Source organism: Myotis nattereri (assembly GCF_964212035.1).
Source record: "Myotis nattereri genome assembly, chromosome: 15".
NCBI classification, from domain to species: domain Eukaryota; kingdom Metazoa; phylum Chordata; class Mammalia; order Chiroptera; family Vespertilionidae; genus Myotis; species Myotis nattereri.
This window is the reverse complement of record NC_138090.1, coordinates 34,482,702-34,506,935: the sequence shown is the minus strand read 5'-3', so window position 1 is coordinate 34,506,935 and position 24,234 is coordinate 34,482,702. Positions and strand designations below refer to the sequence as shown.

The 24,234-nt window shown below is 42.3% G+C and overlaps 1 protein-coding gene and 1 pseudogene across 2 annotated transcripts in view; one reads left to right on the top strand and one right to left on the bottom strand.

Moving 5' to 3' along the window:
• Nucleotides 1–4,249: 4,249 nt before the first annotated feature.
• LOC308531064 (uncharacterized protein) overlaps nucleotides 4,250–24,234 on the bottom strand; it is a 62,267-nt gene continuing 42,282 nt past the window's right edge. The window contains exon 5 of the mRNA XM_081107913.1: nucleotides 4,250–6,401. Within this exon, the coding sequence (XP_080964039.1) occupies nucleotides 5,044–6,401 (1,358 nt within the window). The 3' untranslated portion in view covers nucleotides 4,250–5,043. The remainder of the gene's footprint in view (nucleotides 6,402–24,234) is intronic.
• LOC308531355 (ornithine decarboxylase-like) lies at nucleotides 21,852–23,479 on the top strand (annotated as a pseudogene). Its single transcript has 3 exons — nucleotides 21,852–22,199; nucleotides 22,417–22,927; nucleotides 22,982–23,479. The product of its transcript is annotated as an ornithine decarboxylase-like (transcript).

Below are 24,234 nucleotides of genomic sequence, written 5' to 3'. Positions count from 1 at the left end.
GGCAAAATGAAATATTTTTTATAGAGACTCTATGTGTCCCCCCCACCCCCCGCCAAGAAATAATGTATACAGAGCTCCTGTGCTTGTTTGACCACAAAATCATTTTCAAGTACCATTAAATACTAGTTTTGTGGAACATACTTTCAGAAATTTTGAGTTAAGGTACTGTCTCCAGAAGACCTCTAACATAAAAATGTAACCATGAAGGAGAAATACATTGACCTACAGACAAAAATTAATTTTATTATAGTACTTATAATACTCTTCAGCATGATATTTTTGTGTAAACATTGTGTGTAATCATTACAAATTTTAAAAAAAATTGAAATGAGTGGGAACTATGTATTATTCTAGACGGTGAATGATTTTTCAATGGATCTGCCCAATCTGCCCATTATGAGCAAAATGGACTTGTAGGTACAAGTCATAATGTATTGTTTGACTACAGGAACATTACAGAGGTTTGTTTCAAAATGAAGTGTGTAGCAATACTCATTTTTATTTATGGAAGGTTCCTAAGGGTTGAATGCCTATTTTTTATAGCTATTATTCATCCTTTTTAAAATATATATTTTTATTGATTTCAGAGAGAAAGGGAGAGGGAGAGATAGAAACGTCAGTGATGAGAATTATTGATTGGCCGCCTCCTGCAAGCCCCTCCACAGGGGATCGAGCCCACAACCTGGGCATGTGCCCTGACCAGGAATGGAACCCTGACCTCCTAATTCATAGGTTGATGCTCAACCACTGAGTCATGCCAACCAGGCTATTGTTTATCCCTTTTTAAAAGATAATGAAGATAAACAATAAGAAGAGAAACAATTTATAAGATAGCAGAGCTGAGTCATGTCATTTTTTCCAACATTGTTACATTGCTCAGGTTAGAAAACCTAAAATCTGGATACCTAATTGAATCACAACAGATCAAGTCCCTGGATAATCCTGGTAGATAATTTTATGTTTTATAATCATTTTAATAAACTACTGAGTTCAATTTACTAAACTCTATTTGAAATGCTTACATATATCTTTATTGATACTGATCTAGATTTTACTTTTTAGGGGCTATTCTCATCTATTAAAATAGTGCATTGTAGAATGATCTGGAAAAATTTTGTTAGAGGTTATCTATTCTTAAAAACTTCTTGTTGCCTGCAAAACTATTGATTCTGGTTTTAAGAAAAACAAGATAACTAAATTTAAATGTTTTCCTTTGTTTATAGATCTGTACAAGTTTTTTTAATAGTATCTTAAGTCAACTTTGATTATTTAGGCTTAAACCAACAACCATTTTATTGTATCTCATGATTTTGTGGGTCAGGAATTTGGGCAGGGGCTCAGTTGATCAATTTTTCTGTTGTATAGAGCAATAACTGAGGTCACTCAATGGCATTCTGCTGGTGGCTGATCTGAAGGATCCAAAACTATGTCACTCAACTGTCTGGTGTCCTGGTGGGCATGTCTGGAAGACTGAGCACTTCTCCCTCTCTGTATTCTCAGGACTTCTCCATGTGGTATCTTCAAGAGAAGTAGCCAGACTTTTTAACAGTTCAGGGTCTGAACTTGAGAGAGTATGCCAATACTAGTAAATGAAATAAAATATACAAGTCTGGGTCCCAGAAACTGGCATTTTCACTATATTCTACTGGTCAAAGTCTGATTATATTCAAGAGGAAAGGATGTAAATTCCACCTCTTGAAGGGAGTATCAATGAATTTACAGTAATATTACTCTGCCACAGTATTATATTACCACTAGAGGCCCAATGCACGAAATCCGTGCAAGAGTAGGCCTTCCTTCCCCCAGCTGCTGGCACCAGCTTCCCTCTGGCACCCAGGACCCAGGCTTCCCTCCAGCCGTGGGACCTGGGCTTCCCAGTGGCTGCTAGCAGGCACCAGGGACCAGCACTTCCCTCGCAGTCCTGGCTTCGTGGGGGAGGTATCTGGAAGGACATCCAGTCTAATCAGCATATTACACTTTTATTATTATAGATTTTACAAATGAATAAATTGTAATGAAGAGCAGTTAATAGCATATTGTTCAATAAAATACAAGTAGGAAAGTGATGGGATAGAGATAAGTGTCTTTCCCACATTTGTTATATTAAGATCAGTTTTTAGAATGAATGTGAAGTTTATCAGGTTTGAGTAATGGTAGAATACATTAAATTACCACATTTTTATAATGTTTGTTCTGTATTGATTAAGGTATTACATATGTGTCCTTATTGCTCCATTGTCCCCTCAAACCTCCACTCATGCCCTCACCCCCGTTGTCTGTGTCCATTGGTTAGGCTTATATGCATGCTATAAGTCCTTTGGTGGATCTCTCCCACTTACCCCCACCTTCCCCTACCTTCCCTCTGAGGTGTGACAGTCTGATCAATGCTTCTCTGTCTCTGGATCTGTTTTTGTTCATCAGTTTGTTATTCATTATATTCCATAAATGAGGTCATGTGAGCCTTAGACAGGGGTAGGCTGCTTCCGTAGCTGCTGCTCCTCTGATGGGGGTGAGCTGCGCATGAGTCTGCTGCTCCTTGGACAGGGGCGTGGGGGTGTGGGGGGGCACTCGCACAGCTGCTGCTCCTTGAATGGAGGCAGGCTGCTCACGTGGCTAATGCTCCTCGGACAGGGGTTGTCTGCTCACTCGGCTACTCCTTCTTGGCTGGGGACGGGCTGCACCGCGGCTGCTGCTCCTTAGACCATGGCGGACTGCTCAGGCAGCTGCTGCTCCTCAGACCAGGTCAAGCCACTCACACAGCTGCTGCTCCTTAGATGGAAGTGAGCTGTGCGTGAGGCTGCTGCTCAGATGGGGGTGGGCCGCATGAGGCTGCAGCTCCTTGGTCATGGGCGGGCTGCTCATGTGGCTGCTGCTCCTTTGGGGGGGGGGCGGGGGCGCAGGCTGCTCTTTGGACCAGGGTGGGCTTCTCACACAGCTGCTGCTCCTCAGATGGGAGCAGGCCGCATGAGGCTGCTTGCGGGGCTGCTGCTCGCATGGTCGCAGTGCCCTGGGCTAAAGTGTTGGGCTGGTCAAAGGGGAGCATGCTTTGGAACTCACAGGAGCCTGCGCCCAGGGTGGCTGGAGTTTCGGTGACTGTGGGACTGCAGACAAGGTAGCAGGTCCCTGGCAGGAGTGGCTGTAGAGTCCCGGGTGTAATCTGAGGGCACCCTGGGTGGAGGTGAGGCTGGGCTCTTGGTCACAGCAGCTCTCCCCTTCAAAAAAGTGAGGCCTCTGAGGAAGAGCCAGCCGCTCTGGGACTGTTTGCAATGGTAACAGAGGCTGCCTAGTTAGGTGAGCCCAGTTAGCCTGCCCCCAAAGGTCCTGTGGGATCTAAGTGTGCCTCAGTCACACACACCCCACACTCTTTTGCTCCCCCTCACTCATGCTCTCTCCCTTACTGCTGCCTTCTTACTGCCTCTGTTGTTGGGCCTGGAGTGTTATTGACCCACTCGTGGATGGAGCCTCCTCTCCGAGGGTCTGGTTATGTGGCTTACTCTCTAGCTCACTCTCTAGGCCAAACAGGTTAAAATTCACTTTGACAAGACACGACATAAAGGGAACAAAACACGAATGTACTCACGACACCAATAACCCCAATATAAGTGACCACCAGAGAAAAGAGAAGTAGGGGAGAGAAAAGAGAGCACAAATGATATCGAAGAGAGAAAAAATGGTATGAAAGAAAACGAAAAAAGGAAAAAATATATATGGGGGGGGGTGTGGCGGGGGAACACCAGAAAACAAATAGGTAAACCAAAACTTACAAACACCAAATTCCCAGTAAAGAGGGTGGGGGCAGAATCTTATATACAGAAAGTAACGTTAAGAATTGGATGAATATGCGGAGGACCTCAGTTCAGTATAGAGAAAGTAGAAAGAGGATTAGTGCATAAGAAGAAAAAGAGAATAATAATAATAATAATGATAATGATAATAATAAATTGAAAAAGTTGATTAAAAAAGAGGATAAAAAATAAAATAGAATGATGGAAAAATAATTCAAAAAGAAATAGAAAATAAAGAAACAAATGAAAAAAGGGAAATAAAGAAGAAAGAAAAAAGAGATAAGAATATTAAAATAAAATAAAAACGAAAAAGTGAAGTGTCATTCCTTTGGCTGGTTTAAGATCCCACTCTCTGTACTCTCTGTGGCGTCTCAGTTTCCTGTTGCTGGGACTGAAGGCCTCTCTTCAGGCCAGTCCCTGTGGATTCTCAGGGGCTATTCAGATTTTTTTTTCCCTTTGTACCACTCAGGGTGTAGTCTGGGTGTGGCTGTATTGGTTGCCTGGAGACTGCAGGGAGGAGCTATCTCTTCAGGAGAAAATGGCTGCCCAGGTTCCGGGCTCAGGTATGACTCAGCGCCAGACTCGTGGCCACCTCTCCAGGACCCTCTCCTCTCCCCAGACTCCACAAGTCCACACCTCAGCCGCAGGTGAGTGTCCATATCCGAAAGGTCCTATGAACTAGGTTCAGCAAAGAAAAGCAAAGACCACAGGAGGGGAAAGAGCTGTACCTGTGTGAACCCCTCTCCTCCCTGCAAAGTGAGGTCCGGGCAGCTGTCCTGAATGCCCCCTCTGGGCTCAGTCTGTCGTGACTGTGGACCCAGATCTAGAATCCCCTGCCACCAGCAGTCCTGCAGACCTTCTTTCCACAGAGAGATGCTGTGCCTGACCCAAGGGACACGGACTCTGTGCCATGCGGTTTCCCTCTGACCCTCTGGGCTGGACGGTCTCGCAGTTCTCCCCAGCCCAGATTCCTGATTTTACCGTTCTCCAGGTGTTCTCTGCCCTTCCCGGCTGCGAATTGTCTCACCAGCTGTGTCTACTTCGCCAATTTGGGGTGGATGTTATTCGATTTAGTTGCTCGTTCTATCTGCTCTGGGACAAGGCTCGGGACACACTGCCATTTTCAAAGGTTTTTTCCTAAATTACCACATTTTAAAAATTCTACAAAACCACATATGCCAAGATGATTGCATGTATGAAGCAAAAGGAATTAATTACTACACCCATAAAGGTTCTACAACACAGGACTGAGGCTTTCTTATAGTTTTACATTATGAATTTTCACATGATGGGTTAGGTGTGAATGCTGTCTAAAGGCCTTCTTACATTCCTTGCATTCATAGGGTTTCTCCCCAGAATGAATTCTCAGATGTTGAATAAGTGATGAATTAAGTCTAAAGGCCTTCTTACATTCCTTACATTCAAAGGGTTTCTCCCCAGTATGAATGCTCTGATGTAAAGTAAGTTTTTGGCGCAATCTAAAGGACTTCCCACACTCCTTGCACTTATAAGGTTTCTCACCAATATGAATACTCTGGTGTTGTGTAAGTTGTGAGAGTAGTCTAAAGGTCTTCCCACATTCCTTACAGTCATAGGGTTTAACACCAATATGAATGCTCTGATGTGAAATAAGTTGTGAGTAACGACTAAAAGCCTTCCAACATTCTTTACATTCATAAGGTTTCTCACCTGTATGAATTCTGTGATGAAGAATAAGATGATAACCACGACTAAAGGTCTTTCCACATTCCTTACATTCATAGGGTTTCTCACCAGTATGAATTCTCTGGTGGAGTGTTAGTTGTTGTCGCACTCTAAAGGCCTTCCCACATTCCTTACATTCGTAAGGTTTCTCACCAGTATGAAGTTTGTGATGTATTCTAAGGCCAGAGCCACACAAAAAGGCTTTCCCACATTCTTTACATTCATAGAGTTTGTCAGCAGTATTAAGCTTCTGATGTCGAGTAAGGTGTGCATACTGTCTAAAGGCCTTTCCACATTCTGTACATACATAGGGTTTCTCACCAGTATGAATCCTCTGATGAAGAGTAAGTTGCCCACGCACTCTGAAGGCCTTCCCACATTCCTTACAATCATACGGCTTCTCACCAGTATGAATTTTCTGATGTACTCTAAGGTCTGAGCCAGACATGAAAGATTCTCCACATTCCTTACATTCATACAGTTTTTCAACAATATGAAGTTTCTGATGTCGATTAAGATGGGCAGTCTGTCTAAAGGCCATCCCACATTCCTTACATTCATAGGGCTTTTCACCAGTGTGAATTCTGTGATGAAAAGTAAGTTGTTGGCGTACTCTAAAGGCCTTCCCACATTCTTTACATTCATAGGGTTTCTCAACAAAATGAATTCTCTGATGTGGAGTAAGAGATGTGTGTTTCTGGTAAGAGGACACTTTTTGAGATGTTATTTTCACTTGTCCAAAATATCCCTCTTGTCCTTTAAAATTTTTTTTGGATTCCCAATTATTTTTTAAAATTAGATTCTTAAGGCCACGTGTGTTAATTCTTTCCATTATCTTCCACTGGACTAAGTTTATTTCATTAATGTCATTTTCTGAGGATAACCTCTTGGTTTCATACCTGGTCTCCAAATCTGAAAGAAAACAAGAGGACAAAAATGTAGTTCCTTTTTCTGAAAGTAGTAAAATTTCTACAGCAAAAAAAAATAAATAATAATTTTAAAATGACAAAGTAATGACCAATGAAATTCTAAAGCTATTACAAAATTTGAGGAGAAAAAAACATAAGGGAACACCAGAAATGAGAATTCACGTAAGATTGGGTATTAGTTATAGGCATCCCTCGTTTTATTGTGCATCACATTATTGTGCTTCGCAGATACTATGTTCTTTACAAATTGGAGGCTTGTGGCAACCTTGCATTAACCAAGTCTATCAGCAACATCTTCCCAAAAGCATTTGTTTACTTCATGTCTCTGTGTTCTATTCTGGTTATTAATTCTTGCAATATTTCAAAAGTTTTGTATTATATTGGTTATCTTTGATGTTACTCTCCACCAGCAAAAAGATTATGACATACTCAATGTTCAGATAATGGTTTACATGTTTTAGCAATAAATAATTTTTAGTTGTTATGTATATTGTTTTTTTAGACATAATGCTATTGCACACTTAATCGACTACAGTATAGTGTACACATAACTGAATAGTCTCTAGAAAAAAAAATTGTGTGAATTTCTTTAAGGTGAATATTTGCTTTATCGCAGTGGTCTGAAACCAAATCCACAATATCTCCGAGATATGCCTGTAAACATAAGTCAGTGGTTCTCAAATTGAGATGTGGATTAGAATCACTAGGGAACTTATTACAAATGCTCAGGTTTAGATACAACCTAAATCTCTTGGATCGGATTCTACAGTCCTGAGCAGTCCTATTTCAATATTCTCCATATGATTCTGCCGAAGATAAAAAAAAAATTCATACTTAACTTTTTTCAACAATTTTTCTTTATTCTTAGAATAAAATCAAACTTACTGTGGTTAAAATGCCTTTGCTTATAACACATTATCTCAGCACTGTCCTCTTCACTGCTACTTGGAGAGACCTATTGAGATCGTAGAACATGTCCCAACTTACTTTCATCTTTTAGGCTTTTCAGTTTGCTATATCTCCCACAAATCTGATTTGGGCTTTTTACATGGTAGCTTCTTCTCATCCTAAGCCCTTTGTTTAAAAGTCACTTGCTTTAAGACTAGCTCTACTGACAGTATCTAAATTGATGTTTTGGGTGGGTTGGTTTTTTTTTTTGTTACATGTCTGTGTTATTATATATGTATATATATTTTATATATCTATGTTGAAATGATATAGTTATTAATTTTTCCAATTGTTATTCTGCTTATTTTCTTACCCTTAAACCTCTTTAAGGGCAAAAAACACAATCTCTACTTTACTCTCCATTAAAAAATAAATTTAGCCTTAGCGGTTTGGCTCAGTGGATAGAGTGTCAGCCTGTGGACTGAAGGGTCCTGGGTTCAATTCCAGTCAAGGGCACTTACCTCAGTGGCAGTCTCCTTCTTGGCCCCGACCCTGGTCAGAGCTAGTGCAGAAAGCAACCAATTGACGTGTCTCTCTCACATCAGTGTTTCTCTCTGTCTCTCCCTCTCCCTTCTACTCTCCTTAAAAATCAATGGAAAAAATATCCTCGGGTGAGGATTAAAAAGATAAAATTAAAATAAATTCATAGCACATAACAGGTTTCACTAATTCCCATATATTTCTCTGTCTCTAATCTGGCTTTAGTATATTTACTATACTAGAGGCCCAGTGCATGAAATTTGTGCACTCAAGGGTCCCTCAGCCAGGCCAGTGACCTCTTGCAGTCTGGGCGCCCTCAGGGGATGTCCAACCGATGGCTTAGGTCTGCTCCCCGTGGGTTCGGACATATTTAGCACTCGCCAGCCATGAGCCTGGCTTCTGCTGAGCAGCGCATTCCCTATGGGAGTGCACTGACCACCAGGGGGCAGCTCCTGCATTGGGCGTCTACCCCTGGTGGTCAGTGCACGTCATAGTGACTGGTCATTCGGCTGTTTGGTCAATTTGCATATTAGCCTTTTATTATATAGGATATCTTACCATAAAGATTTAAGTATTTCCTTTATTCATCCAAACTAGTCCAGTTAAATATATAAATGGAAAATGGTGACTGTGTACTCCTATGCATCTTATCACTGCTTATATATCCTTAATTATGCAATATTCTCTATAATACTCATTCCTTCCTTCACATAGCTATGAGTTACTTTTCCTTTGTCTCCACATACAAAAATGGTATTGATGATTTATACTTACTTAATTTTCCTTTAGGCCTATTCTATTACTCATGCATTTTACAAAGGCTCAATTCATTTTATTCTTTTATCCCCAAGCTATGGGTTACTTTTTCTTTGTCTCTACACATTAAAAAGATACTGAGGAGTTCTACTAATTTAATCTTCCCTTTAAACCTATTCAATTACTCATCCATTTTACAAATGCTCAACTGGTTTTGTTCCTTTATCCCCTTGCTCAGGTCTTCTGCTTTCCATTCCCTCAGAGGCAAGGCCATTCATGTATTTCCTAGAAATATGTACCAATGATTTTTCAGACAGAGGTAAATGTTTATGCCTTATTGAAGTTCTCATGAATTCCTTAACAAAAGGAAATAAAAGGATATATGTCAGGAATCCACTAATAGGGACAAAGGGTCTTGTAGTTTCTGGAGTGTAAAATACTTGCTAACAAAGGTCACATTGAATACAGACCAGCATATGCCTAGCCAACAGGAGAAAAAGCCAAAGGAAAATTTAAGTACTGAATGAGTTGTGTATGAGAGAAAAAGGATGACTTTTTCAATTATGATAATACTAGAGGCCCAGTACACAAAATTTGTGCATTAAAGGGGGGTCCCTCAGCCCAGTCTTCACCCTCTCGCAATCCAGGACCCCTCAGGGAATGTCTGACTGCCGGTTTAGGCCTGATCCCACAACGGTAGTTGGACATCCCTTTTGCAATCTGGGACCACTGGCTCCTAATTGCTTGCCTACCTGCCTGCCTGATCACCCTTAACCACTCTGCCTGCCTGCCTGATCGCCCCTAACCCCTCTGCCTGCCTGATCACCCCTAACCACTCACCTGCCTGCCTGATCGCCCTTAACTGCTCGCCTGCCTGGTTGATTGCCCCTAACCACCTCTGCCTCAGCCCACACACCCAGGACCCAGGCTTCCCTCCTCCAGCTGGCCGCAGGCAACTGGGACCCGGGCTTCCCTCCCTGTGGCTGGCTGCAGGCACCCAGGACCCGGACTTCCCTCCCTTTGGCCAGCCACAGGCACCCAGAACCTGGGCTTCCCTCCCTCTGGCTGGCCACAGGCACACTAGACATGGGCTTCCCTCCCTCTGGCCAGCCGCAGGCACCCGGGACCCGGGCCAGCTTCACCTGGGCTGGCCGCAGGCACCCAGGGCCCTGAGTGGCTTGGCCCAGGCCCCGGCTTTGTCAGGAAGGACATCCGGAATGACGTCTGGAATGACATCCGGTCTATCCAGTCTAATTAGCATATTACCCTTTTATTAGTATAGATGGTTTATATAAAAAAGTTGAAATCACATAGACTTTTTACTAAAACTAGAAATAACAGAATTTTAAAAAGTAAATCCACTTGAAATTTTAGAAGTCTATATTAAATAACTCTTAGATCAAAATAGTATAAAATCCAAAATAGTATTTTTGTATTTAAAAAACAATGGTAATAATTTCAAAAAAACCCTACAATAACTTTGTATCTATAAATTTTAATCATAATGCATGTAAAGGAATTAAAAAACACCAATAAAAATTTTAAAACAATTTAAGATCCTCAAAAAATTAGAAAAATAATAAATGAATGCAAAGCAGAAAAGGCATTAACTGTATAAAAGCAGAATTAGGTTAATAAAAAGAAAAAAACTAATACATAAAGCAAAAACAAATCAAAAATAAGATAAACCATTAGTTCATATAATGAAAACAGAAAGCACAGACACTGAAATAAGAAATATTTAAAATAATCATGAATATAGACAGAGGATATTTGATAAAGGAGTTATCTCCCCAATAAATTTTAAAACATAGCTAAAATAATATTTCTAAAGAATTATAATTTACCAAACTGAACACAGAAGAGATACAGATTAATTTCCATAGAGCACAGAACAGTAATGGCGAACCTATGACACGCGTGTCAAAGGTGACACGCGAACTCATTTTTTTGGTTGATTTTTCTTTGTTAAATGGCATTTAAATATATAAAATAAATATCAAAAATATAAGTCCTTGTTTTACTATGGTTGCAAATATCAAAAAATTTCTGTATGTGACACGGCACCAGAGTTAAGTTAGGGTTTTTCAAAATGCTGACATGTCGAGCTCAAAAGGTTCGCCATCACTGGCATAGAATATTGTCAGACTTACCATGTCCTTTTCCTAGGAAAGCAGCATTTAAAAGATTACTAAAGCCTTAAAAAATAGGTCATCCAAATTCTACTTATGAGAATTAAGAAAGAAAAGGACTTCTAAACTATTTTCATGAAGTGATACTACACTAAATAAAGACTATTCATGAAAGGAAACTACATTCCAACTTTCTGAAAACTAATGTAAAAATTCTAAACATTTAATAAAAGAGCACACTGAAAGACCCAGTGCTGTTTATTTAAAGAATGTTAAAGTGGTCTTATATGGGGAAAGCTATTAAGATAATTCCACATACCAATAGAGCTGATGAAGAAAAAAGATCACATAATCTATCCCAAAGATGCTGAAAAGGTGATTAAATAAAGAACTAACTGATTTTTTTATTATTTAAACAGCTCAATAAAACAGGAATAATTACTTAGCTAAAATAATATATATAGTCTTAACTAGAAGGCAGCTTAAAAAATTATTAGGTTAACGCCGGAGTTTGCTGCCTTGAACAACTACTTCAAAAGTGAAACTAAAAAACGGAACGGACATCACCCAGAACCACAGGAACGCTGGCTGAGTGGAAGTCCTACAACTAGGAGGAAAGAGAAACGCATACGGACACTCAGAGGAGGCGCAGTGCTGAAGTCAAATTCTGAGGTGCGGAGTACACAGAGCAGGCTGGCGGCGGAGGGCGCGGTTGGCGTTTTCAATCGGTAGGGAGTCGCAGACTCTGAGCCCCAGATACAGGCGAGTCTTTAGGGACCCAGACTCAAACGGGAGAAGCGGGACTGTCTGGCTTCAGTCAGAGCGAGTGCAGCTTTCTCTCCGAGGTTTGCAGCGGGTGCTGGGACTCAGAGAGGCAGAGCCCCTGGGGACAGGACTGAGAGCCACCATAACTGCTCTCTCCGGCCCACCCTGTTGATCCTGTGCGACCCGCCCCGCCCAAGCCCTGCACACAGGCATTTGCCGGATAGCCTCAGGCAAACGCCAGATTAGCACCTCCCTAGAGGACAGAAGTTCTCTCACTGCAGACACAGCTGATTCTCATAGCCACTTGGCCTGGAGGTCAAACCCTCCCTGGTATTAGCTACAACAATCAAGGTTTAACTATAAGACTGCGCACAAAGACCACTAGGGGGTGCACCAAGGAAGCATAACAAAATGCGGAGACAAAGAAACAGGAAAAAATTGTCAATGGAAGATATAGAGTTCAGAACCACACTTGTAAGGTCTCTCAAGAACTGTTTAGAAGCCGCCGATAAACTTAATGAGATCTACAAGAAAACTAATGAGACCCTCGATGTTATATTGGGGAACCAACTAGAAATTAAGCATACACGGACTGAAATAACGAATATTATACAGACTCCCGAAAGCAGACCAGAGGAGCGCAAGAATCAAGTCAATGATTTGAAATGCGAAGAAGCAAAAAACACCCAACTGGAAAAGCAAAATGAAAAAAGAATCCAAAAATGCAAGGATAGTGTAAGGAGCCTCTGGGACAGCTTCAAGCGTACCAACATCAGAATTATAGGGGTGCCAGAAGAAGAGAGAGAGCAAGAAATTGAAAACCTATTTGAAGAAATAATGACAGAAAACTTCCCCCACCTGGTGAAAGAAATGGACTTACAGGTCCAAGAAGCGCGGAGAACCCCAAACAAAAGGAATCCAAAGAGGACCACACCAAGACACATCATAATTAAAATGCCAAGAGCAAAAGATAGAGAATCTTAAAAACAGCAAGAGAAAGAAACTCAGTTACCTACAAGGGAACCATACGACTGTCAGCTGATTTCTCAACAGAAACTTTGCAGGCCAGAAGGGAGTGGCAAGAAATATTCAAAGTGATGAATACCAAGAACCTACAACCAAGATTACTTTATCCAGCAAAGCTATCATTCATAATTGAAGGTCAGATAAAGAGCTTCACAGATAAGGAAAAGCTAAAGGAGTTCATCACCACCAAACCAGGATTATATGAAATGCTGAAAGGTATCCTTTAAGAAGAGGAAGAAGAAGAAAAAGGTAAAGATACAAATGATGAACAACAAATATGCATCTACCAACAAGTGAATCTAAGAATCAAGTGAATAAATAATCTGATGAACAGCATGAACTGATGATTATAATAGAATCAGGGACATAGAAAGGGAATGGACTGACTATTCTTGGGGGGGAAAGGGGTGTGGGAGATGCGGTAAGAGACTGGACAAAAATCGTGCACCTATGGATGAGGACAGTGGGTGGGGAGTGAGGGTGGAGGGTGGGGCGGGAACTGGGAGGAGGGGAGTTATGGGGGGGAAAAAAGAGGAACAAATGTAATAATCTGAACAATAAAGATTTAATTTTAAAAAAAAGATTTAATTAATAAAAATTCATTTAAAGTTAAAAAAAAAAAAAAGAATTTAGGAGGTAAGATGGTGGCAGAGAACACTTGTTGGAAAACCAAGATGGTGGTGTAGGTAAATGCCTATACTCACTCACCTCCCATAACCACACCAAAATGACAACTAAAATACAGAACCACCATCATTCAAAACTGCCTGAAATTTGGCTGAATGGAAGTCCTACAACTACAGAAGTAAAGAAGAAAGCACATTGAGACTGGTAGGAGGGGCGGAGGTGTGGAACAGATTGGTCCAACTCCCACCTGTGGTGTTTTTCTGAATCAAGAGGGTTATTGCCAAGGCTTCCCAAGAGAAGCAGGGGGTCCTAGCCACACACCAGACCCCCCAGCTCAGGGTTCCAGAGCTGGCAAGTGAAGTCCCCGTAACTTCAATCTGTAAAAACCAGCAGGGATTGTGCCTGAATGACATGGAGGCTGCTGGAGTCCCAGGTGTTCCTCTTACAGGGCCCATGCATGAACTTACATGGTCTTGTTACATTTGAGCTTCAGCACGGAGCGAAAGCCTTGGGGGAATCCAGGGACATACGAGGAGGAACTGGATTGTCTGGCATCAGGGCAAGAACACAGAGGGTGGCTTTCTCCCAGACAGGGGTGCTTGCAGGGGTCATTGTTCCTGTACTTGGACCTCCCTTGTAACAGAGCTGACTGGCAGCCATATCTATTGCCAACAGTGTGGCCCACACTGTTTGCTCTGCCCTGGTGATTCCCTGAGACTCCACCCCATCCAACTTGCAGCCCCATCCAAGTTGTTTGCAGCTGCTTTTCCATATGAATGGACTATCTTGGCTCAGAATTCAGACGTTGCTAAAATCTCTTAAACAAGCAATAGCTGGAAACCTATCAATTAAAGGCCCAAGACTTGGCATTAGCACCAGCCTATCTTGCTTCATAGCTGGGCCTCGCCTGGGCATTTCCTAGCCCAATACAAGTAGCAGCCATCTGAAGATCTCTGTGTAGCTCCTGTCAGGTGGTCCCAGGCAGTGGCTGACTTTGTACCTCCCTGGAGGCCCCAGAGCCAGGACACCTGGTGGACAAACCATATCAGATTACAACTCTATGCATCCACAAGTGACACACTCAAGGGACAGACTCAGCACCAAAGCCCTACTAAAGCAAGTCCTGCTCCATAGGGGTGTCTCCTGCATAGAAGCTTTTCTACTGTAGACACAGCTGGACCTTACAGCCAATTGGCCTGGAAGTCAACTCTTTCCAGTGACACCAACAGCAATCACAGCTCAACTACAAGAAGACTGTGCAGAGAGCCCACACAGGGGAGCACCTAGAGTGCCCAGCTCAGGTGACTGAGAGACTGAGCCACTGGGCCTACAGGACACCTACAGGCTACTCTACCAATTCCAGGAGACATAACATTTCTACCTAATACATAGAAACAAACACAGAGAAGCAGCCAAAATGTAGAAACAAAGAAATACTAATATGTTACAAATGAAAAAATGGAAACAAGCAAACTAGTGGATACAGAGTTCAAAAAAATGGCTATTAGGTTACTCAAAGATCTTAATGAGAGCTTCAAGGGAATTAATGAAAGCATTAAGGGACTTAGTGAAACTTTCAAGGATGTTAGTGAGAAAATCAAAGACATGAAAAAGGACCAGTCAGAAATTAAGCATACACTATTCAAGCATACATAATTCAAGAGATTCAATCAACAATTTGGAATATGAGGCAGCAAAAACCACCCAATCAGAAGAGCAAAAAAGAAAAAGAATCCAGTCCTCACTGGCTTGGCTCAGTGGATAGAGCTTCGGCCTGCGGACTGAAGGGTCCTGGGTTCGATTCCGGTCAAGGGCATGTACCTTGGTTGCGGGCACATCCCCAGTAGGGGGTGTGCAGGAGGCGGCTGATCGATGTTTCTCTCTCATCGATGTTTCTAACTCTCTATCCCTCTCCCTTCCTCTCTGTAAAAAGTCAATAAAATAAAAAAAGAATTAAAAAAAAACAAAAAGAAAAAGAATCCAAAGATATGAATATAGTGTAAGGAGCCTCTGGGACAACTTCAAGTGTACCAACATTTGAATTATGGGGATGTCAGAGAACAGAGTCTCAAACAATAGGAATCCAAAGAGGCCCACACCAAAACATATCATAATTAAAATGCCAAGGGTTAAAGATAAAGAGAAAATCTTAAAAGCAGCAAGAGAAAAGCAGTTACCTACAAGGGAGTGCTCATACAACTGTCACCTGATTTCTCAACAGAAATTTTGCAGGCCATAAGGAAATGGCAAGAAATACTCAAAGTGATGAATAGGAAGGATCTACAACCAAGATTACTTTACCCAAAGCTATCCTTTAGAACAGCGGTCTCCAACATTTCAGACCTCAGGGACCACCAGTGGTCTGCAGACCACCAGTTGGTGACTGCTGCTCCAAAGGTTTCCTTAAACCAGCGGTCCCCAACCTTTCGGACTTCGCAGACTACCAGTGGTCCACAGACCACTGGTTGGTGACAGCTGCTTTAGAAAATGGTCAGATAAAGAGCTTCCCAGACAAGAAAAACCTAAAGGAGTTCATTATCACCAAACCAGTATTGCATAAAATGTTGACAGGTACTCTTTAAGAAAAGGAAGAAGAAGAAAAAGATTAAAAAATTATGAACAATAAAATGGCAATAAATACATATCTATCAATAATGAAATCTAAAAATCAAAAAAATGAACAAGAAATATAATGAACAAAATAAACTGATGAATAACACAGAATCAGAGGCATGGAAATATGAAGAGTGACAACTCTAAAGAGAAGGAGGGAAAAAGAGAGAGAGAGAGAAAGAAAGAGAGAGAGAGAGAGAGAGAAGGAGGGTTGGGGGCTGGAAAAGATTAACCAAAGATCTTATATGCATATGTGTATTACCTATAGACACAGACAATAGGGTGGTGAAGGTCTGGGGCAGGGGAGGAACTGGGTGGAGGGGGGCAATCGGGGAGAAAAAGCAGGACATCTGTAATACTCTCAACAATAAAGATTTAAATTTTTTACATGCAAAAATAAATAAATACTTGTTAAAACAAAAAGCTAACAACAACAAAAATGGTGGCAGAATACATGGAAACTACATTCACCATCTCTTAGGACCAAACTGGATTCACAACTAAACTATAGAATCAACTGAATGAATAACCAACTGAGGAGTAGCTAAACAGAATTCTTATAACCAGGGACTTATAGAAGAAGCCAAATTGATACTGGTAGAAAGGGTAAAGATGCAAAAGAGCTGGCCCTGCTCTCACAGGCCACAACTGAGATTCTAGAGCAGCAGTTCTCAACCTGTGGGTCGCGACCCCTTTGGCGGTCGAACGACGCTTTCACAGGGGTCGCCTAAGACCATCCTGCATATCAGATATTTACATTACAATTCATAACAGTAGCAACATTACAGTTATGAAGTAGCAATGAAAATAATTTTATGGTTGGGTCACAACATGAGGAACTGTATTTAAAGGGCCAGAAGGTTGAGAACTACTGTTCTAGAGGGATATCTCAGCTGCAAAGGTTCCCCCTGAAAAGTGTAGGATCTGAACCCTACAGCAGGCTCCTTAGCCCAGAGCAACAGAGCTGGGAAGAAGCAACCACATACCATCTGGCTGTAAAATTCAGCAGGGATTCAGTCACTAGAAAGAGATAAGAGTCTGCTAGAAACAAAGATGCCCTCTTAAAGGGCCAACACATAAAATCTTGTTCAGAGCTACTCACTCTGGCCTCCACTGGGAAAAGGGCAGAACACAGGAGAGGTGTGTGAAAAGAGACAGGTTTGTAGCTCTAGAAAGAGAGGTGAAGGGGCAGACACCAGGGACCCTATGCTGAGTCTCTCTCCCACACCGCAGATGACATCTTTTGGGGTGGAGCACTCTTCTCCTTATGGCATCAACCTAGAGGAGGGGTGGGCAACCTTTCTGTGAGTGAGTGCCAAAACCAGCAAAATCTCTGACTCAAAATTCTTCTACGTGCCAACCCTAATTTTTTGAGAACATGTTACGCCTACTTGATATCTCTTAAGGTGTACATATGTGAAGAACCTTGAAGAAATAATAAAATTCATTCGAGCGACAAAAACACAGTATATGATGATGGAAAATACATTTATTTTTTAATGTATACATGTACAATGATAGTCTGACAGAAAATTTTATGACTCCGTTTGATATTATCAGTGGGACTTTTGCTGTTGCATCACTGATGACAGAGATTTTACATCAGGTTTATATTTTGTGACCTTCAGAGATATGCACGAGCTACTACTTTCATCCGCCAGGCTACTCCTATTACAAGACTTAACAAAATTCATCACTGAGAACAATGATTCACAATTGTAAATGGAAGATTATAAGAGAGGGTTTCGCATGCCAGCAAAAGTTACTGGCGTGCCATGTTTGGCACGTGTGCCAGGGGTTGCCCACCCTTGGCATAGAGGAATACAGAAGGTAGCCCCACTACCTTCTGAACTCCCTCTCATCCCATCCTGCAAAGCTCACACCCTGCTGAGAAGTCAGCTTACTGGGCAGGGATACAGAGGTCTGGGCAGACTAAAAAGGTGTCAGTGACTGAGTTGTGTGGCTCTGGTGTAGGGGCTACTCCACAAAACATCCACATCCTATCTTTCCCTAAAGCTGACTGGTGCTCCCCCTCAAGGGAGTTTCACTAGTCCCAGCCTCGCAACACCTGGTGACCCCACACTGTTGAACCCAGGCTCACTGCAAAATCTGTAACACACCAAGTGGTATGGCTCTAGGATGGGGAACATTATTCCTTCACATGCCCAACTGGTGTAGAACTTCCCCTCACACAGCCAAATCTTATTCTATTTGGGCCTGATAAACTCTACTGGCTTCATTCTGATAACCCACCCCACAGCAAAGGTCTGTGAGCACCAGCTGATGGCAGCTAGACTTAGTATAACCTGGGAGTTTTGCTGAGAAGGACTCAGACCCAGTACAGAACCAAGTCTGAATCTGTATCAATTTGGTGAACACCACTCACCTCTACCTGGTGACTCCTAAGAACTTTCCTCTTGCAACTTGAGTACCACCAGAGGCTCTGTCAGTGACTGAGTCTAAAGGCAGCCAGCTGGTGGATGTGGATCTTGGACCTTTTGCTGACCTGCTCCAAGACTCAATGCAAGTGGAAGTGGCCTTAGTGCAAATCTTGGTCCTTCCCATGCACACGCAGGCCCAACAAAGGGAGCCACAAACTGTGAATCACTTTGTAGCTCCATAATGGTGTCCAAGGTGAGTCACTGGCAGAACCAACATGTACCCATTGGCCAACTTCAGACAACAGAGCAGAATCCAGTTAGTTTCAAAAGTGGCGTATCTTGCCCTAGCTGGCTTGGCTCAGTAGATAAAGTGTCAGCCTGCGGACTGAAGGGTCCCAGGTTCGATTCTGGTCAAGGGCACATGCCTGGGTTGTGGGCTCGTTCCCCAGTAGGGGGTGTGCAGGAAGCAGCCAATCAATGATTCTCTCTCATCATTGATGTTTCTATCTCTCTCTCCTTCTTCCTTCCTCTCTGAAATCAATAAAGAAATATATTAAAAAAATAAATTAAAAATAAATTTTAAAAAGTGGCATATCCGAAGATAGATCTCAACAGGCATCAGACCCAGCTGGGGCAAATTCCAATTCATGTAGTTAGCACCTTCACAGCAGCTCATACACTGTGGCTGAAGCCAATCATCACAGACCACCTAAGGACTAACCTTACGCACAAATGGGCCAATAGCTATCAAGACTCAATTACTGTCAATCCCCTCAGCCTCCACCGCCACTGCCCCTCTGGCAGGCAGTCCTTCAAGGGAGGAAGCAAGGTGGTGGGCAGCTGGGTGGGTAGCTGATGGGGTGGCCAGTGTTCCTGTGCACTCAGCTGAGGCAGCTGTGGCTCCATGGGGTCAGCTTAAGGCACCCTTGTGCTCCAAGGGCACTTCCACTGCTGCACCAAGAGGATACCCATCTTCTGCTGGACTTGGAATTCCTGGAGAACTGCTCTGTGAAAAGCTGACAATAATTTCTTTAAATCCCATCTCTTGGAGAAACCAAGATGGCGGCATAGGTAAACACCTGAAATTGCTGCCTCGCACAACCACTTCAAAAAAAACAACTAAAAGGCAAAACGGACATCATCCAGAACCACAGGAAGGCTGGCTGAGTGGAAATTCTACAACTACAAGGAAAGAGAAAAGCACACTGAGACTCAGAGGAGGTACAAAAGTAAAGTGCAGAGGTACGGAGGCGCACATGGAAAAGGCTGGCAACTGAGGATGCGGTTGTCTTTTTCAATCAGGAGGGAGTCTCAAGCTCCCAACTGCTCTGAACTCCAGTTCCGGGTGAGTCTCTGGAGACCCAGACTCATATGGGGAGAAACTGGACTATCTGGCATCAGGCAGAACTCTAGGGTGGCTTTCTCTCAGAGATGGTGGCAGCGATTACCACGGGACACTGAGACCTGGGGCCTCTTAGGGCAGGACTGAGGATCTGCCATAGCTGTTTGCTCCACCCTGTTGATTCCCTGAGACCCAACCCCACCCAAGCTGTGGGCAGAGGCTTTTGCATATGAATGGTCTGGCCCTCTGCAATCTAAAATTACCTAACAAACTGCAGCGGGGTCAGAGAGACCCAGAACATCCAAAAGAAGGCCCAAGGCCCCACAGCAGCTTGCATTGCTTCACAGCTGGGCCTCATCTGGGCACCTCCAAATCCCAAACAAAGAAGAGGAATCTGCATATCTCTCCATAGCTCCTGCTGGGTAGCCTCAGGCAGAGGCTAAATTAGCACCTCCTTAGAGATCCAAGAGCCAGTGTACCCAGTGGTCAGAGTGGGACCATCCAGATTTCTCCTCAGATCCATAAGGGACACACTCAGGGGGCAGACTCAGTGAGCACCAAAGCCCCACTGAAACAAGTCTTGCCCCTGAAGGGTGTCTCCAGCACAGAAGTTCTCCCACCGTAGACACAGCTGATTCTCACAGCCAATTGGCCTGGAGGTCAATTCCTCCCAGTGATACCTACAACAATCAAGGCTTAACTACAACAAGACTGTGCACAAAGCCCACAAAGGAGTGCACCAAGAGTGTCCACCTCAGGTAATTGGGGAGGCTGAGCCACTGGGCCCTATAGAACATCTAGCACAGAAAGCCACTCTATCAACACAGGGAAGCAGCCAAAATGCGGAGACAAAGAAAGGTCACAAATGACAGAAATGGAGGAAAGCAAACTACTGGATACAGAGTTCAAAACCACAGTTGTAAGGTTTTTCAAGAATTTTCTAGAAACTGCTCATAAATTTAGTGAGATCCTTGATAAATCTAGTGAGACCCTCGAGGATACGAAAAAGGACCAACTAGAAATTAAGCATACACTGAATGAAATAACGAATATTATACAGAGATCCAACAGCAGACTAGAGGATCACAAGAATCAAGTCAAAGATTTGAAATACGAAGAAGCAAAAAACACCCAACTGGAAAAACAAAAAGAAAAAAGAATCCAAAAATATGAAGATAGTGTAAGGAATCTCTGGGACAACTTCAAGTGTACCAACATCCGAATTATGGGGGTGACAGAAAAAGAGAGAGAACAAGATATTGAAAACCTATTTGAAGAAATAAGGACAGAAAACTTCCCCTACCTGGTGAGAGAAATAGACTTACAAGTCCAGGAAGTGCAGAGAACCCCAAACAAAAGGAATCCAAAGAGGACCACACCAAGACACATCATAATTAAAATGCCAAGAGCAAAAGACAAAGAGAGAATCTTAAAAGCAGCAAGAGAAAAACAGTCAGTCACCTACAAGGGAGTACCCATACAACTGTCAGCTGATTTCTCAATAGAAACTACACAGGCCAGAAGGGAGTGGCAAGAAATATTGAAAGTGGCCGAAACCGGTTTGGCTCAGTGGACAGAGCGTCGGCCTGCGGACTCAAAGGTCCCAGGTTCGATTCCAGTCAAGGGCATGTACCTGGGTTGCGGGCAAATCCCCAGGAGGAGATGTGCAGGAGGCAGCTGATCGATGTTTCTCTCTCATCGATGTTTCTAATTCTCTCTCTGCCTTCCTCTCTGTAAAAAATCAATAAAAATATATTTAAAAAAAAAAAAGAAATATTGAAAGTGATGAATAGCAAATACCTACAATCAAGATTACTTTACCCAGCAAAGCTATCATTCAGAATTGAAGGTCAGATAAAGAGCTTCACAGACAAGAAAAAGCTAAAGGAGTTCATCACCACCAAACCAGGATTATATGAAATGCTGAAAGGTATCCTTTAAGAAGAGGAAGAAGAAGAAAAATGTAAAGATAAAAATTATGAACAACAAATACATATCTATCAACAAGTGAATCTAAAAATCAAGTGAATAAATAATCTGATGAACAGAATAAACTGGTGAATATAGTAGAATCAGGGGCATAGAAAGGGAGTGGACTGACAATTCAGGGGGGAAGGGGTGTGAGAAGTGTGGGAAGACACTGGACAAAAATCGTACACCTATGGATGAGGACAGTGGGGGGGAGGGGTAAGGGCAGAGGGTGGGGTGGGAACTGGGTGGAGGAGAGCTATGGAGGGAAAAAAGAGCAACAACTGTAATAATCTGAACAATAAAGATTTAATTTAAAAAAATTAATAAAACCATTTTAAAAAATCCCATCTCTTCATTTTCCTTTTTGTTGCATTTCAGAACATCTAGAAACTATGAGCAAATTTAGTAATGAAGAGTTTGACTTTCATTTCCTCAATGAGGGCTTTACTGCCAAGGACATGCTGAATCAAAAAATTAATGAAGTCTCTTCTTCCGATGATAAGGATGCCTTCTATTTTACAGACCTGGGAAATATTCTAAAGAAACATCTGAAATGGTTAAAAGCTCTTCCTTGGGTCACTCCCTTTTATGCAGTCAAATGCAATGACAGGAGAACATAGTGAAGATCCTAGCTGCCATCAGGATGGGATTTGACAGTGCCAGCAAGACTGAAATACAATTGGTGCAGACACTTTGGGTGCCTCCAGAGAGAATGATCTATGCAAATCCTTATAAAAAAGGTATCTCAGATTTTCCCTGGCTGGTTTGGCCCAGTGGATAGAGTGTCAGCCTGTGGACTAGTTCAATTCCAGTCAAGGGCACATGCCCGGGGTTGTCGGCTCGATCCCCAGTAGGAGGCATGCAGAAGGTAGCTGATCGATGATTCTCATCATTGATGTTTCTATCTCTCTCCCTTCCTCTCTCTGAAATCAATAAAACGTATTTTTTTTTAAAAAGTAACTCAGATTAAATATGCTGTTAATAGTGGAGACCAAAGGATGACTTTCAATAGTGAAGTCAAATTGATGTAAGTTGCCAGGGAACATCCAAAGGCAAAGCTGGTTTTGCAGATTGCCACTGATGGTTCCAAAGTGGTCTGTTGCCTCAGTGTTAAATTTGGTGCCACGTTCAAAACCAACAGGTTTCTTTTGGAATTGGCAACAGATGTCATTGGTGTCAGTTTCCACATGGGAAGTAGTTGTACCAATTCTGAGAACTTCATGCAGGCCATCTCTGATGCCCACTGTGTCTTTGACATGGGAGCTGAGGTTGGTTTCAACATGCATCTGCTTGATATTGGTAGTGACTTTCCTGGATCTGAGGAAACAAAGCTTAAATTTGAAGAGATTGCCAGTGTATTCAATCCAGCCCTTGACAAGTCAGACTCAGGAGTGACACTCATAGCTGAGGCAGGAAGATACTATGTTGCATCAGCTTTCACACTTGCAATTAATATTGCAAAAAAAAAAAAACCACACACACACACACACACACACACACACACACACACAAAACACTGGTATTAAAGGAACAAACAGGCTCTGACAACGATGATGAGCCAAGAGAAAAACTCCTTATGTACTATGCGAAATGATGGAGTATATGGATATTTAGTTGCATCCTCTATGATGATCATATACACGTGAAGCCCCTTCTGCAGAAGAGGCCCAAACCGGATGAGAAGTATTATCATCCAGCATATGGGGATCAACATGTGAAGGCCTTGATCACATTGTAGAGCGCTTTGGTTTGCCTGAGATGCATGTGGGAAACTGGATGCATTTTAAAAATTGGGTGCTTACATTGTTGCTTCTACTTCTACTTTCAGTGGATTCCAGAGGCTGGCTGATTACTCTGTGACGTCAGGGCCGACATGGCAACTGATGCAGCAAGTCCAGAACCATGACTTCTGCCTCAGGTGGAGGAGCAGGACATCAGCACTCTGCCTATTTCTTGTGCCTGGGAGAGTGGGATGAAATGCCAACCAGCAGCCTGTGCTTCAGCTCGTATTAATGTGTAGATGCCATTATTGTAGTTGTCATGTGAGTATAGCTTGCCTTATGGGATTTGGGGGAACCATTTAACTTAATTATTGCTAGTTTTGAAATGTCTTTGTAAGTAAGGTTGGCACAGATGAAACGATGTGGAAGGCCTAGGCAATGGGGTCACACTAATCTGTGTTCCTATGGAAACTATTTGAATATCTGCTTTATATGGTTTCTTATTGAATTTCCAAACGTGCTACTACAGAGTGCCCCTCAACTGCCAAGCAAGCATTTGTAGCTTGTACACTGGCAGAACAAGCCAAAGCTTAGTGCTGTGGCCTGTTTTAACAATAAAGTACCTTGAAAATAAATAAATAAAGGCTCAATTACAATAAGAGGATGCACACACTCCAAACAAGGAGCATTCCTGGAGCATCCAGCTCATATGATCAAGGAGACTGTGCCATTGGATCCCATAAAACATCTACTACAAAACTCCACCCTATCAAGAATGAAAGATAAAGCCGATCTACCTAATATATAGTAACAAACACAAAAAGGCAGGCAAAATGAAAAGACAAAGAAACATTCCCTGAATAAAAGAACAGGATAAATCTCCAGAAAAAGCTAAATGAAAAGGAGTCAAGCAATTTACCAGATATAGAATTTAAAGAAGTGGTTATAAAGATCCTCAAAGAACTTGATATTTGAAGTTTGAGAAACTCAATGAGAGCATGAAAAAGGACAGAGAAGCCATAACAGAACCAGTCAGAAATGAAGGAAACACTGA